The sequence below is a fragment of the Falco naumanni genome, chromosome 7 (genome assembly GCF_017639655.2).
Source record: "Falco naumanni isolate bFalNau1 chromosome 7, bFalNau1.pat, whole genome shotgun sequence".
Lineage (NCBI taxonomy): Eukaryota > Metazoa > Chordata > Aves > Falconiformes > Falconidae > Falco > Falco naumanni.
Genome location: NC_054060.1, coordinates 45,925,181 through 45,941,316, shown reverse-complemented (window position 1 = coordinate 45,941,316; position 16,136 = coordinate 45,925,181). Strand labels below are relative to the sequence as shown.

General features: G+C 39.6%; 1 protein-coding gene across 2 annotated transcripts in view; it reads left to right on the top strand.

Annotated features, from left to right (window-relative positions):
* Positions 1–13,653, top strand: part of TTC17 (tetratricopeptide repeat domain 17) — a 59,620-nt gene extending 45,967 nt beyond the window's left edge. For both annotated transcript variants that reach the window (XM_040600005.1, XM_040600006.1), the window contains 9 exons: positions 865–1,035; positions 1,717–1,967; positions 2,607–2,772; positions 5,152–5,272; positions 5,617–5,776; positions 6,226–6,309; positions 7,758–7,877; positions 10,118–10,261; positions 12,559–13,653. In XM_040600005.1, the coding sequence (XP_040455939.1) occupies positions 865–1,035; positions 1,717–1,967; positions 2,607–2,772; positions 5,152–5,272; positions 5,617–5,776; positions 6,226–6,309; positions 7,758–7,877; positions 10,118–10,261; positions 12,559–12,690 (1,349 nt within the window). In that variant the 3' untranslated portion in view covers positions 12,691–13,653. The remainder of the gene's footprint in view (positions 1–864; positions 1,036–1,716; positions 1,968–2,606; positions 2,773–5,151; positions 5,273–5,616; positions 5,777–6,225; positions 6,310–7,757; positions 7,878–10,117; positions 10,262–12,558) is intronic.
* The last annotated feature ends 2,483 nt before the right edge of the window (positions 13,654–16,136 follow it).

The following is a 16,136-nucleotide window of genomic DNA, read 5'->3' as shown; positions in this document are numbered from 1 at the left end:
TTGTTAGAAAATCTGAGATCTCTAGTTAAAACTTATTTGAGATTAAAAATATTGCTGTGAAGTTGGAGGTGGCTACCCTTTAAACTCTCTGAGAGCTTAACAGAATCCCACTGAAGTGTGCTCAAAGGCTAGTGTTGAAAGTTTGCACAGTCAGTTTTTTGGGTGGTTTTTTTATCTGCTCATTATTGGTTCTACATTTGGATTTTTCCAATGTTATTCCTAGGTCTTTGCATTGGGTGGAATGTGAGCCTGTAACCTGACCACGGAATTATAGACGTTAAATTTTCAGCTGAACAAACGTCTGATTTTCGGCACAGATTAATACTCGTAGCTCTTGCCTGTCTATTTAACAAGCTAGTCTTACCTGTGTGTTGTCTGTGGCTGGCACAGAAGGTCAGAGCCTGGCAATCCCATATCCTGCCTTGGCCCTTTTTCTCTTGCATGTGAGCATGGTGAGCATGATAGTGTCTAAGTGCAGTTTGTACAGCAGGCAACCCCCACGTGTGGTGTGTTACCAGTAGAAATATGTCTGGGGGATGCTCATGGGGAGTGGCTACCAGCACACAGTCGTTTCCTGTGTACTATGCAGCCTTCCCCCAAAAGATAACTGATTATTCTTTCATTAGTTGTTCACAGTATATACCTAATAACATCGTTCCCTTTACCTTTTTTGGATGATTGGCCTTGTCAAGAGGCAGATCAGCTTTTTTTAATCATGCAATGCAGCCTTTGATACCTTGTCGAATTATTCTGTTAATCCATGCAGAGAAAACTGGAAGACTGTAGTTTCTGCAGTGCAGCTTCTGTGCTTCTGTCCCGGAGGAGCAGTTTTATATCATGTATCAGTAAATTTCTCTTTTTCAGGCCGCTGTCATGAGAAAAATCCAGATGGCAGTCACGACAAGGAGAAATACTTTGATGACCACTATGAGTCAGTTACAGCAGTGGCAGAAGGACAGTCTGAGGGAGGTACAGAGGATCCAGAAGTCCTTACTGAGAGTTCAGCAAGGGATTCCTCCTTCTTGAGACTGGAAAGTAAGCCAACCTTACCAACAAAAACAATGCTGGAAAATTAATTGGTTTCTAGATTTTTTGGAAGAGCTATCTGTCTTCTTCCAAGAAACTATGTTTTTACCTGCTCTGACTGTAAGGTGACGATTAACCCTTAAAACCAGTTTCATTCTGTTCACTGTTCTTCTCCAAGTATAACATCAAAATGCATTCAATAAAGAAAAAAAATTAAATTAAGGTTTAGACGTTTTCCAAGGTAAAGGATGTAGTTTCTTGCAAGAGTCTACAAACTCATTTTAGTTGGACCTCAGGTGAATTATGTATTAGCTGTGCTGGACAGAAGGGAAGAAAAAGAGTGTCTATGGTTAAGATACAGAGAGGGTTTTTTCAGTGTTTAATGCACATATGTAGAGAAAGACACCACCTGTTTACTCCCTCAAACAGGCAGAGCTCTGATTTGGAAAGGAAACTGATGAAAGTGCTCTAGAGGTGTTGATTTTTGAAGCAACAGTTGATGCTTATTTGCAGTGGGGAAGTCTGCATTCTCCAGCCTCCCTCTCCACTTGCAGCGTGCAGTGAGTAGTCAGTGATATTTGGTTTGTGCAAGTGGAAAAGTCAGGTCACAGAAAAAAGATCCTTTTTTATATGATTTTTTGGAAGCACCAGCAAAATATTTTTTGAGGTTTTTATGATATTCCCTCTTAGATGCAGTTACTGCAGAAAGCAATGGTTCGGAAGGAATGGAGGGTTTAGAAGATGATCAGATGTCTGAAGAGATGCTGGCTTTGGTGGATGAGTTTGAAAACTCTTGGCCTCAGGAAGCTTTTGAAGGGGCACTGGAGGTTAAAGGTCGTCGGATGGACTTGCAGGGAATCCGGGTCCTAAAGAAGGGATCTCAGGACAGACTGGCTAGCTCCTGTTTTGGGGACTGTGGTGATGATGATGAAGCTGAATGGGTAAGTTTGGATGAGTTTACTTAAGTCTTGTACCAAGATACTATTGTGGAGGAGGGAAAGATGAAGACAGTTCAGGGGATTTAACACCAGCCTATATCTAGGAACTTTGCCTGTGGGCCTAAAAGACCTGGTCCATGGATTATGTGAAAAGAATAAGCTGTTTGGATCCATTTTCTAAAGCAGAGGCCTCTGCATCACTGAAACTGACATCATAAAGTCTTGATTATCAGGAGCAAAAGCTTAGGTGTGGAATGATGCTGGTTGCCTTCAAACTTCTTGCTCACAGTTACAAAGGAGAACAGCTCCTAACCAGAAGTTCTGGTAGCATAAAAACAATTAAATATCTGTTGTCATCATGTAAAAACAAAATGTGTAATGAAAAATGCCTTTCAGTTCTCCAGCAGTTGAGTTGATTTTCTCCTGTGTTGGAGATTTGAAGTTGTGTGCTTTGTTTGCATGGTGTGATGCAGTGAAAGTGAGCAGGCTTAGAGAATGGGTTGGGATGGGAAGGAGGGAGAAAGATCTCATCTGTAACATCTTTGAAATTGAATCTTTGGGCTAAAACAAGTAGTGTATTGGAGCTGATAATAATCATCGTGTTTCTTACTGTTAATCTTGCTAATGCTGTTCTTTTGGTAGATCACTTTTCAGGTCAAACGTTTAAAGAAACCAAAAGCTGAAAGCTTGGATCTCCAGGAGCCAGTTGGGAGAAATGGGGAAGAAGGGACTAATGGAGAAAACGAAAACTTTTACCAAGCTGCCCTGGAGATCAGTGGACCAAAGATACCTTCTCCTGGACCAATAGGTAACCTGCTGCTTCTAGAGAAAGCAAGTCATTTGCAGCTTTTGTATTATGCTAGTTTATTACCATAAATGAGTCAAAAAGACTATGTAGTGAAATGTGCCTTCTAGATGAGTATGTAATAAAATTAGAAATGTCTTCTATCTGCACCTTCTTCATGAAGTGCAACATAACTTTAACCTAAAGTGTTCATTCAGCAGATAATTCCCAGAACTTCTGGCGATAAGGTGGTAAGAATGGATAATGAAAGAGGTAGATACTGTGAGTGGAAGTAGTAAGAGATGGGGTTTAAATGATCTTTTTCTTTAAAACTGCATGAGCAGAGAAGTTAGTTTATCAGACGAGACACACCCCCTCGAAGACAAATGCAGGATGACAGCTGGAATTGATTAGTGGCTGTACATGAAACACACAACTCAGAAACAGAAAGCTTGGTCTAATGAAAATAAACTGAAAATTTCAGTGTCATGCTGTAATTGGCTTGGTGATATTATAAGAGGAAACTTAGGGACTGTCTTTCAGAAGACTGGAGCTACAGCAGAGTTTTGTACCAACATAAATAAGGAGAGTTGGAGAGAGAGATAGAGTTTTTGCTAGTTGAGTAACAGGAATTGGGAAGTGGTCTATCAGTGTGGTGCAGGCTAGTTCCACTGGTGCATTCAGGTGGACAGAAATCATCAGCACGTGATTGCTTGTGAAGAAATTTAAAGCTGCTGGAACCTAATGAAGCCAAAGAAGAGAACCACAGTAATTGGGCCCCATATTTTTTGTCTTGCCTTGATTTCAGTGGAGCTAAAATCTTAATGTTCTAGGGCTGATGTGTAAGCAGAGGTGTGTTCTCCAATACATTTTAGTCCATGACAGTTTGATGACCTGGAAAGTAATTTCACATTTTGAGGGTTTTTGTATTAAATTTTTAACAAACTTCTTTTTTAGCAACTGACAAATATAAGTTATTGAATTAAATATTTAAATGGAGGGGGGATGGATTACATGAAAACAGACTATCATTTGTGAGTACACACCTGTCCTTTCCTTGGTGTATCTTCTCTCCCTCTGAGCTGCTTTTGTGATTTTAATACAGAGCATCCCTCAACTGTAAAGTAGTTATCTTCCTAACACTTCTGTGAGCCAGGATCTGCTGACATTGTCTTTGCAAGAGCTAAATCATCAAAAGCTTAAATAATGTACTGGTGGTCACCTGGAGGCTTCCTGGTAGAACAGGGAAATGACGGTAGCTGAGTTGTGTCTGACCACCTCTCAGACTACTGGCCTGTCCCTGTCTGGTGTTGCCATACCTCTCACTATCTTTTGCCATTCGTGCAAATAAGAACTCACAATCAGATGGTTCACAGTGGTGGTGATGAGAACTGATCATTCCCCTCTGAAGTTTCCCAGTGTTTCTTGACGTTTATTTTCCTTTAATCAGAATACTTTACAAAAGACACAGTATTACAGATTTCAGCGTTACTTTGCAAAATTATGGTGAAGCAGTTTACTGTACTTTGGATGGTAAATAGGATTTGCATCCAAGTTGGGAAAATTTCAGGTAGTTGGACAGTATTTCAGTATTAGTTTCTATGTAGCTGGTGCGATAGACAGGCTTATTGTTAAACTTGGCTTCCACTGTGCAAATATACGGCTACAGTGAATTTTCCTTAGGTTCCAAACAGTTTGGATGTTTCACAGTTAACACAAGCTGGATTCCTAGGACTTGGTACAGTATCCACCAAATGTAAGGAAAAGATTTAACTAGGCTTTGGTTCAGAGGTTCTCCCAGTGGTCTATTTGTTAATGTAAAGCAAGTTATTTAACCTTTCCCTGCCTCAGCTAACTTTTCTGCAAAATGGGAGGGCTGAAGTGTAATTGTGTAATAGCTTCAGAAATGTTGCTATCTTGAGTGTAAGATGCAGTAAAAGCCACTGTCTGCCTTAAACGACTAATTGAAAAGAAACTGCAGTATATTTTTCACCTGGGATTGTCAGAAGATGGAGCAATCAACTTTTATTAGTTTTTACTGTAGCTGTAGAACATAAATGATGACTCACTTATTAACTTCTTTAAGGACATTTAAGCAGAGACATTACCTGTAAACAAGAGCGGCAATTGTTCTTAATCCATAGCTGTTGAAAAAGTGTAATGAAATAAGTTGTACAACTCCACCTCCTGATCTGTCTTGCATAGGATCCAGTCCTATCTTTGGATGCTACAAGTTCAGTTCAGTCCATTTAGGTTCAGGAATGTTAAATCTGGCTGCAGGATTGTAACCTTTATAACACAGGGAATGTATCCACTGGTAGATCATTGTACTGAAGTAGAATGTCTTTCTGCTTCCAGACAGTTTGTGGATTTTTTTTCTTTTTTTTCCTTCCCTTTCTCAAGGAAAACGGCGGGATTATCGTAGCCTTGGCTGGCCAAGTCCTGATGAATGCCTGAAACTCCGTAGGGTAGAGCTTACAACTGTAGCCAGCACATGGCTGGCTGTTTCTGCTAAAAACATTGAGTAAGTATCTTGTATGTGAACCTTAAATAAGTTACTCACACAAAGCAAGACAGTTACATGGCCTTCGGTGTGCATAAACTGAAGATTTCAGTATTCAGAGTGAGAAAGAACTGCCAGGATTTCAAAGAAGTTTGAAAACATTATGTGGTATTTCATCAATAGACTTGCAAAGAACAGTGCATGTGCTGACAGAAGATCCAGTTTCTCTTGCTTCTTGATCTATTCAGATGAGATTCTGCCAGTTTCTGGGCGGTTTCTGGCAGTTTACGCTCACTAGAGAACTTTGTAGTGACTGTTCTGTTTTCTTCTCCTGACTGATTCAACTTGTTTTATGACCTTTGTAGCATTACAGAACACATTGATTTTGCTACACAGCTGCAAGAGCCAGCCATGGAGCCCCTTTGCAACCCAAACCTACCAGCCAGTATGCATACTTTGGACCACCTGCAAGGTGTCTCTAGTCGGGCCAGCTTGCATTACACTGGAGAAAGTCAGCTGAAAGAGGTATGGCAGAGATGAAGGCTGTCACACAAAAACAGCTGTACCATGGCCGATTCAAGATGCAGTGTGTGAGTGCCTGGATAAAACTGTAAGAGCAATGCAAGCTGAAAGCTGTATTTTACCAGAATGTCTTCCCAGCCACCTATGATACGGCCTGAGGGAAGTCCTAAAGCGCTATTAGTGTCTTTGTATTTATAGCTCTCGATGGTTGAATTAGTGAAAGAACAGTCCAACTGAGCATACGTAAAACTTGTAGCATTCTCAGTATTCAGTGCTATGGAATTATAACCCTGTGTGATGGTATAGATGGTATTAACTCAAGATAGACTGTGATGTTTAGGTTGGAACAGGTTACAGCATTTGTAAAAGGCTGGAGAAAAAAAGCAACCAACAAGAGAGGGACATCTCTTACCTGGTTCCAGCATCTAAGCATTCTTCTTCCTCTTCTGCAGGTGCTACAGAATCTTGGCAAAGACCAGTACTCACCACAGTCGTTAGAACAAGTTGGTACTCGAATAGCCAAAGCTTTGGAAAAGGTATGAGAAAAATGAGAAGTCTGGGCTTTACCCCTCGTGACTGACATAGTGGTCAATCCAGTCTCAAACCATTTGTCTGAAATCCTAGTCAAGGAACATATTAGTACTTGAACTAGGGATTTGTGTCTATTCAGCATCTGTAATGCCCTCACAGGTGTTTTGTTGGGCTATATCCTGTGCTTACACTGTGTAGCATATCTCTACTAAAACTGAATTTTGTCAAATTTTCCCAGTGTTTCCAGCCCTGTAGTGAGTAGTATTGCCGGTTGCTGATATATATGAAACTGTTTCAACAGTTCTCGGTGGTACTCTTGCTTTTTGTGCTGCACTGACTTGGAGCTTATGGGAAGTTGGATTAAGCCATGGCTCAACACTCCAGGCATGCTCCTGGCATTTGCTGTTCTCCCCAGGGAAAGTCGAGCTTTCTAGCTAGATTAGGCTACTGAGGACCTCAGCTGAGGCTCTGCAAGGTAGATAGGAATGCAGGGATTTGTGTTACATGTTTACAGCTAGTGGGGAGGATATCCCAAACTGCTATAGAAAAGAGGTCTCAGCCAAAACAGTTCGATGCCGCTAGCCTATTCGACTGAAAGCTAAGGAACTTACTGTGCTTTGAAACTAAAGCCAATGTAGCTTTGTCATTCCCAGAAAGGAAAGACGTTACTCTTATGCTCATGTTACAAGACTTAGTTTCTTTTTACTTCAGATGTATACTAACCTTTTCTCTTATATGCTGCAGTTCCCTCTGCAAGCTTTATCCAAATAAGCTGAAAATTAAATGGCTGAGACCAGAAAAGAAAACTCTCAGTAAGGCTAGCTGCCTTGGAAACATAGTGTGGTTGTTCTGTCTACCAGTCTCATTTAGTATTCACAAGAGCTAATCAAACAAGTCAAGATGGCTACTTATCTAATTGCATATGTGAGCATAAACATTCATTTAGTGTATCTCAGTCCACAGAATTCAAGCACATAGTATTTTTCTTTCTAACACGTGACATGGGAGTCAGCCAGCTAGAGGCACCACTTAATCAGCTAGGCTTGTCAGGCTTCTGCGCTGAGCTGCATCCCAGAGCATCCTTTCTCTTTCCTGTGACTACAGAGAGCCTATGAGTCCGGTCAGCTAACTCAGCTACATTTTTTGCTTTACGTTGAGTAATGTGTATACGCATCTAAATGCTCAACATCAGATAAGTGGTTAGAAGCTGTTGTTCCTGTTCAAAGCTATTTAACTGCTCTTCCTTCCTTGAGAAGATAATGTTGCATTTGGCAATCTCATTTACCTGACTATTTCATATACATTGTTAGATAAACTTTTTGCTGCTTTAAAGTAGTTCAATGCTATTTTTAAGTGTAATACCCTCTACTCACAAATAAAGAAGAATGAAAGATGGGAAGACTCTTCACTACAGGTGTTTACATGACTGGTTTTTGTTTTCTTCTTTTGCCAGAATCAGACTTCATGGGTCCTCTCTAGCATGGCAGCTCTTTACTGGAGGGTGAAAGGCCAAGGAAAGAAGGCAATTGATTGCTTACGGCAAGCACTGCACTATGCACCCCATCACATGAAGGTGTGTGCACATGTGCCCGCTGCTCAGACGAAATAATGTTTTCCTTGTCACAATAGAGCTTTCACAGACTATCGTTAAGGCAAACACTGTGTGTATCAAGCGTTTATAATGTATTAGATATTAGCTAGTTGTGGTGAAACCTCACGACTTTCATCACCTGTTTAGACTGTCTCTTTTCAAAAAAGAATTATAAAAAAAAGACAACTGCAAAAGAGGTTCAGTGGAATTTCCTGCAGCTCGCTGGGTGTTGCACCTCTCTGAGCAACATGGGCTTGAACTTCCTCGTTACATAGGACTTTTGAATCTTCATCAGCCTTTGTCTGGACAAGTCTTCTAACCTAGGATGTGGGGAGTGTATTTTCTGGTTATGCTTTTAAAGAGGGGAGTTTATCTTCTGGTTGTGCTTTTATAAGAGGGGAGAAGGTGATATCTAAAGGAATAACTTAAATGCTTAAATCTTAAGTGTTTGGGCTGTGAATCTCAGGAGGATACTAGTGCCTGACTTTGTGCAGCAGTTCTGTGCTTTACTCCAAAAGAAGACAGTACTTCGGCCATAATCTTGTGTTTCGTGCTTCATTTGACTGAAGTGCTTTGTGTCACACGGTATGCTGAGCATTATGATGTCTGTTCTTACACACCAGTCTCCCCCTTGCAAACTGATACATGTAATATAGTTTCCTCACTCAACGTTGTAAATTTCGCTTTGGGACCTGAGCAACAAATTGCACAGCATTGCAAAATGTATACTTCTTTTTGAATCTTGGTCTTAAATGGTTCTCTGAAAATCAGGAGACAAAGTAATTTACACTCTCAGGATATTATTAGGAGGATTTAACCATTAAGAGTAGAAATGCCTCAACTAAGACATGCGCATCCCTGCTGTGCATCCTTTGTATCTATGTCTCCCGTAATTCTGTCTCTTTGCACTTGTCCTTTTAAAACGAGGTTGGAACCACAGTCTAACACAAGCAGCTCTTGCTTGTTTTCCTGTCTTTGTAACTGGGGATTGTTCCTCAGAAATGGAGGCCTCAGCCGCGTGACTTGTAAGGGTCAGAGTATGGTCTGGAAACTACAATTTGACAAGATTATGGTGTAGTAGTGCCGTTCTCTAGAAATGTGATCCCGTGTTGCTTGGGTCTGGCAGGCTCCGAATCTGTGCCTTGTTTTTGTCCTCCGTACTGAAGCTGCTTCCAAAGAAAACTGGGTCTTGTCACAGAAAACTTGTGGGTAAAGTTGCAGATGCGGCTGCAACTTGAACTCAGTGGGAGTTAGCACTGAATTAACAGCTATTTAGTATTTTGATGTATCCTCCTTTTTGGTTTTATGCACTCTAGCTACTTTCTCATGCCTTTTCTGTTGTAAATAAAAGGTAATTAATTTTCCTGCGGTTGTCTTTTGTGGTTCTGACTTCTATAGTATCTGCTTTACAAACATGAAGACTTATCCACCAGATGTACTCCTTGCTTTGTGGAGGTCAACGAGGCAGGGATCAAATACATCCAGATTTTTTTATTGTCCTGTTGAGGGAACCTAAGACTTGCTGCTAAGCAGTATTTTGTCCCTTGAAGGTGTGAAGCCCAGCTCCCAGAGAGTTTGTTACTGCAGACAGGGCTCGACAGTTTTCTTAGTCAGACAAGGTCATAGTCTGGAAATCCAGGAAATAAAAAACCATACCATCAGTAACTAGCTGAGAAAACTTTATTTATAGCTGTTACCCAGCATCATATAGGAGTTCGGTGGCAGAGGCAGGATAAAAAACAGTGCGTCAGTTGCAGTAATGGTTAGACCCTTTTTTTTTCTTCTCTGCTGTCCTCTTTTGTTAGTATTCCTTTCCCATCTATGAAAGAGCTGAAGGAAGGTGCTCAAACAAAACAGCTTATCTTGTCTCTGAGAATGCATCTCATCTTTGGGGAGAAAACTAGTGTTAAGAGCATCTGAAAAATAAATGTGCATACTACAGGACCACTTAAGTGAGTTAATCTTTGAATTGTCTATGCAACAGTAGTGTTTGTTGCTATTGTGAGCAGATGTGTGTATGTGAGGGGGGTTTGTTTATAACTCGGGTCCAAATGCCCTTTCATAGTAAAATAGGTCTGGCATATCACTTTCAAAGTCACCAGTAGTGAATAGTAACCAGGTGAGAGTGGCCAAGGTTGTGGAGTCTTCTGTTTGTCTTGCTGATCCTGAGACAATTTCAATGGAAGCAACCTCACTGTTTATCGCTTGCTTTCCTCTTCCAGGATGTACCATTAATAAGCCTAGCAAACATCTTCCACAATGCAAAACTCTGGAATGATGCCATCATTGTGGCCACCATGGCAGTGGAAATAGCACCACACTTTGTGGTTAATCACTTCACACTGGCAAATGTCTACGTAGCAATGGTGAGTGTGCTGTCACTTGGTTATGTCTGTTGGTAAAGTATATTTATTTATATAAAAATCTTATTCTCACAAATAATTTTGAAGGAGCAGCATTCAAGAAATCTTTCAGCAAGAAGAATATTTTTTCAATGCCAAAACTCTCATTACCCATTTCACTCTTACTACTCATTTAGTGCTTGAAGGCCAACATTTTTATAAGCTGGCTTCAGAACACTGTCTACAAAGCTTTGTTAAGACAGTAGCAAACAATTGATAATTTGGGTTGGCTGCCCATCTAAACACAGGGTATTTTTATAATACTGGAAAATCAATGATAAATTGGGTCTGTCCCAAAGAGCTGAGCATAACCTAATAAATAAAACCCCGTTTACAGTTGTGTTGAACAAACGCAAGGGAAGTTTAATTTAGATATCGGGATTATCAACTCTCAGAATTATTTACAGATTGAACTTTAGTTTCTTTATATGGGCTATGTATTCTAATCTGCAATTTAGCTTTCAGTGCTTACTCTGAATGCAAAATACTTATTCCTGTTATCCTATTAATGCTGTATTCTTGTCTTGTGTATTTCATCCTTACCTGTAACAGGGTCAGTGTATTTAAAGGGTAAAAGAGGCACCCTTAAACTGAGACATAGTTGATATATTTGTTTGTCAAAAGTATATGTATCCCTGACCATTTTCATCACCTGTCATAGATTTGTCCTTACTGTTTTGCTTCTGTTATTGAGGGGATCATGGAAATAACAGGGCAAGTTGAGCAGGTCATCATGTATTGTGGCTGTCAGGGTTGAGAAGAGTTGAAATGCACAGTGCCATCAAACACACAATCGAAGCAAACTGAAGAAAGGCATGAGTTTGTTCTATTAAGGTATTACTTCGGACAGTTGTTTGAAACAAAAGAAGTAGATGTTTGATACTTGAGTTGCCAATGTCTTTTTAAAGTCAGTACAGCACCTAAGAATAACTTCATTCTCCCTGAGTCTGAGAGATTTCTCAGTGAAGCCCTATATTCATTGTAAGAACTTACTGTAGCAACGGGACAAAGTTTATCTTCTGGATCAAATTATACAAACATAAAGACGAGTTGGTTTATTACATGATATTTAACCTGCTGTATTTGAGAGCTGACTGACCAATAGGTTGTAGAAGATATCATGCTAATTAATAGTTTAACATTATCGAGGCCAACATTCCTTTATTTGCAAAATTTTCCATTAAGTTGCCTTACAAAGGGGAAACAGTTGGCCACGTTAAGGACTGAGAACTTTGGATAAATGCTATAGAAACTATCAGTGCGGGAATCCAAAGGAACATCAAAATAATACCAGATTACATCAGGTGTAAATGATTGCTTCTAAAAATGGAAAAAATCTGATTCTTGTTTTCATTGCTGTTTGTCAGTGCTCCCACAAACTAATAAGGGATTTTCTATATAATTCTTGTTGAAACTGTATTAAAATACGCTTTTTTAAAAAAATCAAGACTTTACAACTCACATTCATCTAGTTAGCTTTTCTAATGTGGCTAGAAATGAATATTGTCTCTATTGTAAACATAAAGTTACCAAGAGAAGGAACTTAAGAGAACAAAAACAGTGTTGAAAGTGACTGAAAAAGTGAGCAACTTTTGGGTCTTCTCCCCTCTCATTTTTCTTCTAATACACAATTGGGTGTTCACATGCTTTCCTATTTAATAAAAAAGCAGGGTGGCGTAGGTAATTAGATTTCAGCTATAAACAAATAGTTATTTCTGCATGAATGCTTCCTAATACCATTCTGGAGTCCAGCTTATCAGTGGAAATTGTCTAGCTATTGTATGCTCTTTAAGTTTGGGGTGGGGGGTGTTGGTTTGTTTTTACTTTATTTGCTTTGAGTAGTCTTTTAAAAATAATTTCAAGATGCTTCTAAAAAAGCTAGCTTTTAAGCAAAGTTCCTGTTTTTGCATTGTCCAAGATTTCAAAGTTTTGATCTAAGCAAAGTCTGACTGAATCTGTTTTTAAAAGTTACTTTTACAGTAAGAATGCTGAGATCTACTATTAGAAGGAAGAGGCGAGAACATTGGTCAATAAATGCTCAGCAGTGGTTTGGCTCCCTTCCATGGAGTATGTGGAATTGGGTCGTTAGCCCAAGAAAATATCAGTTATTTGGGGAAGGGGGGAAAAAATACTAAACCACAAGGACTGGTTCAGTTTCTTTTGTGCATACCATACAATTCAACTACTTAGGACAGGAAAGGCACAGAAAATATGTTCAGTTTAAGTCTGACTCTTCATAATCTATCTATCTTTCTTTACAGGAAGAGTTTGAAAAGGCGATGAAATGGTATGAATCAACACTAAAACTTCAGCCAGAGTTTGCCCCAGCAAAGAATCGAATCCGCACCATCCAGTGTCATTTACTTATGAAAAAAGAGCGACGGTCTCCTTAGAGATCAGCATCTTTGTCTTTTTTTTTTTTTTTTTATAAATGTCATTATTCTCTGTTCTGCTTTTAAGTGTGCTAAGATAAATTGATGAATCAAAATTTTTAACAAGGCTTTTAAAAAGAGATGGGATTTGGATCAAGGGTTCTTTTTTTTTTCCTCTCAAATATAGGAACATCTTTGGAAAACATATTTCACAGACCATAATTTTAAAACATCCATGTAAATATTAAACCAAGAAATTTCCATGAGTCCATGACCACCTGTACCAGAACCCAGGCACTGTTAGTTTTTCCTTAATGCTCAGATTGGCATCTGCATCCAAAGTAACTTGCTTCATGTCTTATAATCTAGGTCAATGGAAACGCAGAGCACAGACCCGTACCAAATAGTAAGACGAGGTAATCAGCAGTTCATCCATGTGGAATTCATGCTTTGTCCAGTCTTGTTCACTCCATACCACATTACCTGCTTTTTTGGAAGGAGGGGGACAGGATTTTAAATGTGTATAAAAAAACATTAGGAACATCAAGCATTTTTTAAATGTTTTTTTTCTGTTGGGGGGTGAGGAGGGAATGAGGAGGAGGGAACAGCAGGACACTAAAGTCAAAGTGGTTTCTAATCTTAATTGCGGTGAAAAAATTGGCAAAAATCCCAGTAAGATGGTTTATATTTGTCTGTATATTCACAGCCCCCTGCCTCCCTGAGTGGTTGATTTACTAATTCTTTGTTCACTGTATTTCTAGCCATTTTGAAATAAGGTGCAAGTTTATGCTTGCTCTGAGCCATTCTTTCAGCTGCCGAGGAGGAGGGGGGTGGCGGTGTCAAGTTATCATCAGCAAAAAAAGTCAGGTGGAAGATTTCCAAATCAGTTGTCTCTTAGGTTGGTGGAGAACATGATTCTCCAGACATCATTGTTGAATCAACAAGGGCACATATTTGAAATAAAATAAGTTGTTTATGAACAAATTACAGCTTCTCCTCTAATGTGTATGTCAAGCGCCGTTTGCAAGTATCTGGGCTGGGTGGTCTGCAACATTTCCTCAGGAAGCAGACAGAGCTGGGGGGCAGGAAAGCCTTTAATGCTGCTTATCAGACAGTGATTTTCTGCATATCCATGGAAAACTCCTGCACCTCTGTGCCTGACTCCTTTTCAGTGGCAGAAGGAAATAAGGGAAAGTTAACTAAATCAGCTGTCTGTCGTGGGACCTACCCCCCAGCTTTTAGTGTTAAGCATACTGCTTAATGATTTTGTAAAGAACTAATCGTGTTTGCTCTTTTGTTTCAATCTTTTCCCTCTTTCAGTGATGCAAATCAAGGGCAGGTATGGCAACAGCGAAAATTATGATGTCAACGTAACTTTTTTAATACTGTAACTTTTTACTTCATAAAAGGATCCCTGATTATTTTTATGTATAATTGAAAATGAGTAGTTCTAATGTGAATTTTACCTTTGTTTTCTTGCAAGTTACTTTTGTTCATCTAGAAAGCCTGACAGAAGTATAAACAATTGCTACTGTTGGGTAGATTTTTATTAAAAATCAGTGAATGTGTTAAATTTTTGTCAGCAGAGCCAACAGCATTTCAAATTTTATTCCCTTCCCACGCCTACTTGAAGGCTGGATATTGTTGACTGGAGGCAGGTGCAGCTGTACCTATATATGCTCCAAGAGGAAGATCACTTTCTCTTTCACCAAGAGGAAGGTCAGATACACTCAGTCCACTAGGGTCATGGACTGAGATAATGAATTACAGACATTTCTCATGTGGAGGTGTGGGAGGGGAAACCAGTAACGCAGGTGTAAGTAAATGGAAAGAAGTTCCATTGAGGCAGAAAAAAAGAGCAAAGGCTTTTCCCTGAACTAAAACAACATGCTTTTATCCAGTGTTGTTAACTGATCTACTTTACTTTTATGGTGGCTGATGAATACTTGGGAGTCGCTTAAATATATTTGGTAAGTCTTCCATTTCATGCGCTAGTTGTAGAATGTAATGTGCAAAAACTTCTTTTGGTACAGAGGATCCACCTTACTACTTGGTTTCCCGGTGTATCATATGGTCAAATCAAGTCATTGCCACATGCTGAACTCTTCTGCTGCATTGGTCTCACTGATGAAGGGAGATGCAGAGATTTAAATGAAGAGCAATGGTGGTCCTTAAGAACCTGAAGCAGCAGTATGTGGAGCGCAGATGCCCATCCTTGGCTTTGACGGAAGACTGATTTAAATTAGATCTTTTCTGGATTATGCTCATGGACAGCACTGATGGGCACTTAAAATTAGCCATTAATACTCGTATCAATTTACATCTTGCTTACTGCAGTATTTAGTTAATTTTTATTAAGAAATGCAGCAAGGTGCACTGTATACAGACATCATACAAAAGGTAGGAACACCTGGGGTTTGTGTGCATGACCATACTATAAATCAGTATCACCACCTAGGAGGTAGCAGGGTATTCCTCTCTTTGCTCCGTTTGCATTTCCAGAGAACTTGCGCCTTATAAAATGTTCTTGAAAACTGTAGTAGTCTAACTTTATGTAATTCTTTTCTGAATCTTGGTTAAGTACTATAAGGGAATGTGTACTGCCTTACTCTCATAAAATTTCTGTGTACAGCTGTTCTTTTGCTACTTGGCTACTGTTACTGTATGCTGTTTGCCATACAGCTAATTTTAAAATAGCCCATGTTTCCCTCTTAACAGTATCTTCAGAAATTTTAGGTAATTCCTCAAAGTGTACTGCATAAGCAGTACATAAACCAAAGCAGGGAAACAAGAAGATACGCTTGAGAGCATAAACTTAACGTAACACTAGCAATAGAGTGGGTGTCTTAAAGATTTCACCCATTGATGAATCTACTGGGGAACGCTGGTGCTCGCCCTTGGAGAAGGCAAATGCAAGGCTCTCCTTTCTCATTTCCATGTCTTCCAGCCCCCTGTCTAAATGCAAAGAAATAGTGGGTTTGAGAGGTTTGGCTGCGTTCAAATGTTAGTCAAAGAAAAACTAATTATGCTGATCTTATGAACAGAAGACAAGTTGGGCAGCATGTTGGAAGGGAAGCCAGGGAATTTCATGGAGCAAAGGTAGGATTCCCTGCAGGATGAGCTAGCTATTTAGGGATGATGACGTTCATCTCCTTTCATGTAAGCTATTTTAAAATAAGCTAAGGTAGTTGTCTAGGCTCTGTCTTCAGTAAACAGAAAAGATCAGTATCTTGCAAGGGTGATCCACCCTCCCTGTTGTAGAGGGTGACAAATTGCCTGTTTGAACTGCCTGTTCCTTTCCATTGACTGTTGAGGTACCTTTGATCAACTGAACTTCAGCATGATTTCTGATAATGAGACTTAGTAACTCATTTCATGCTGATTGGCTCTGCTAAACAGATCACCACAGTAGTCTAATTTGGGGATGACATAACCATAAGCAAATGGCAAAATCCTTTCCAAAAAAA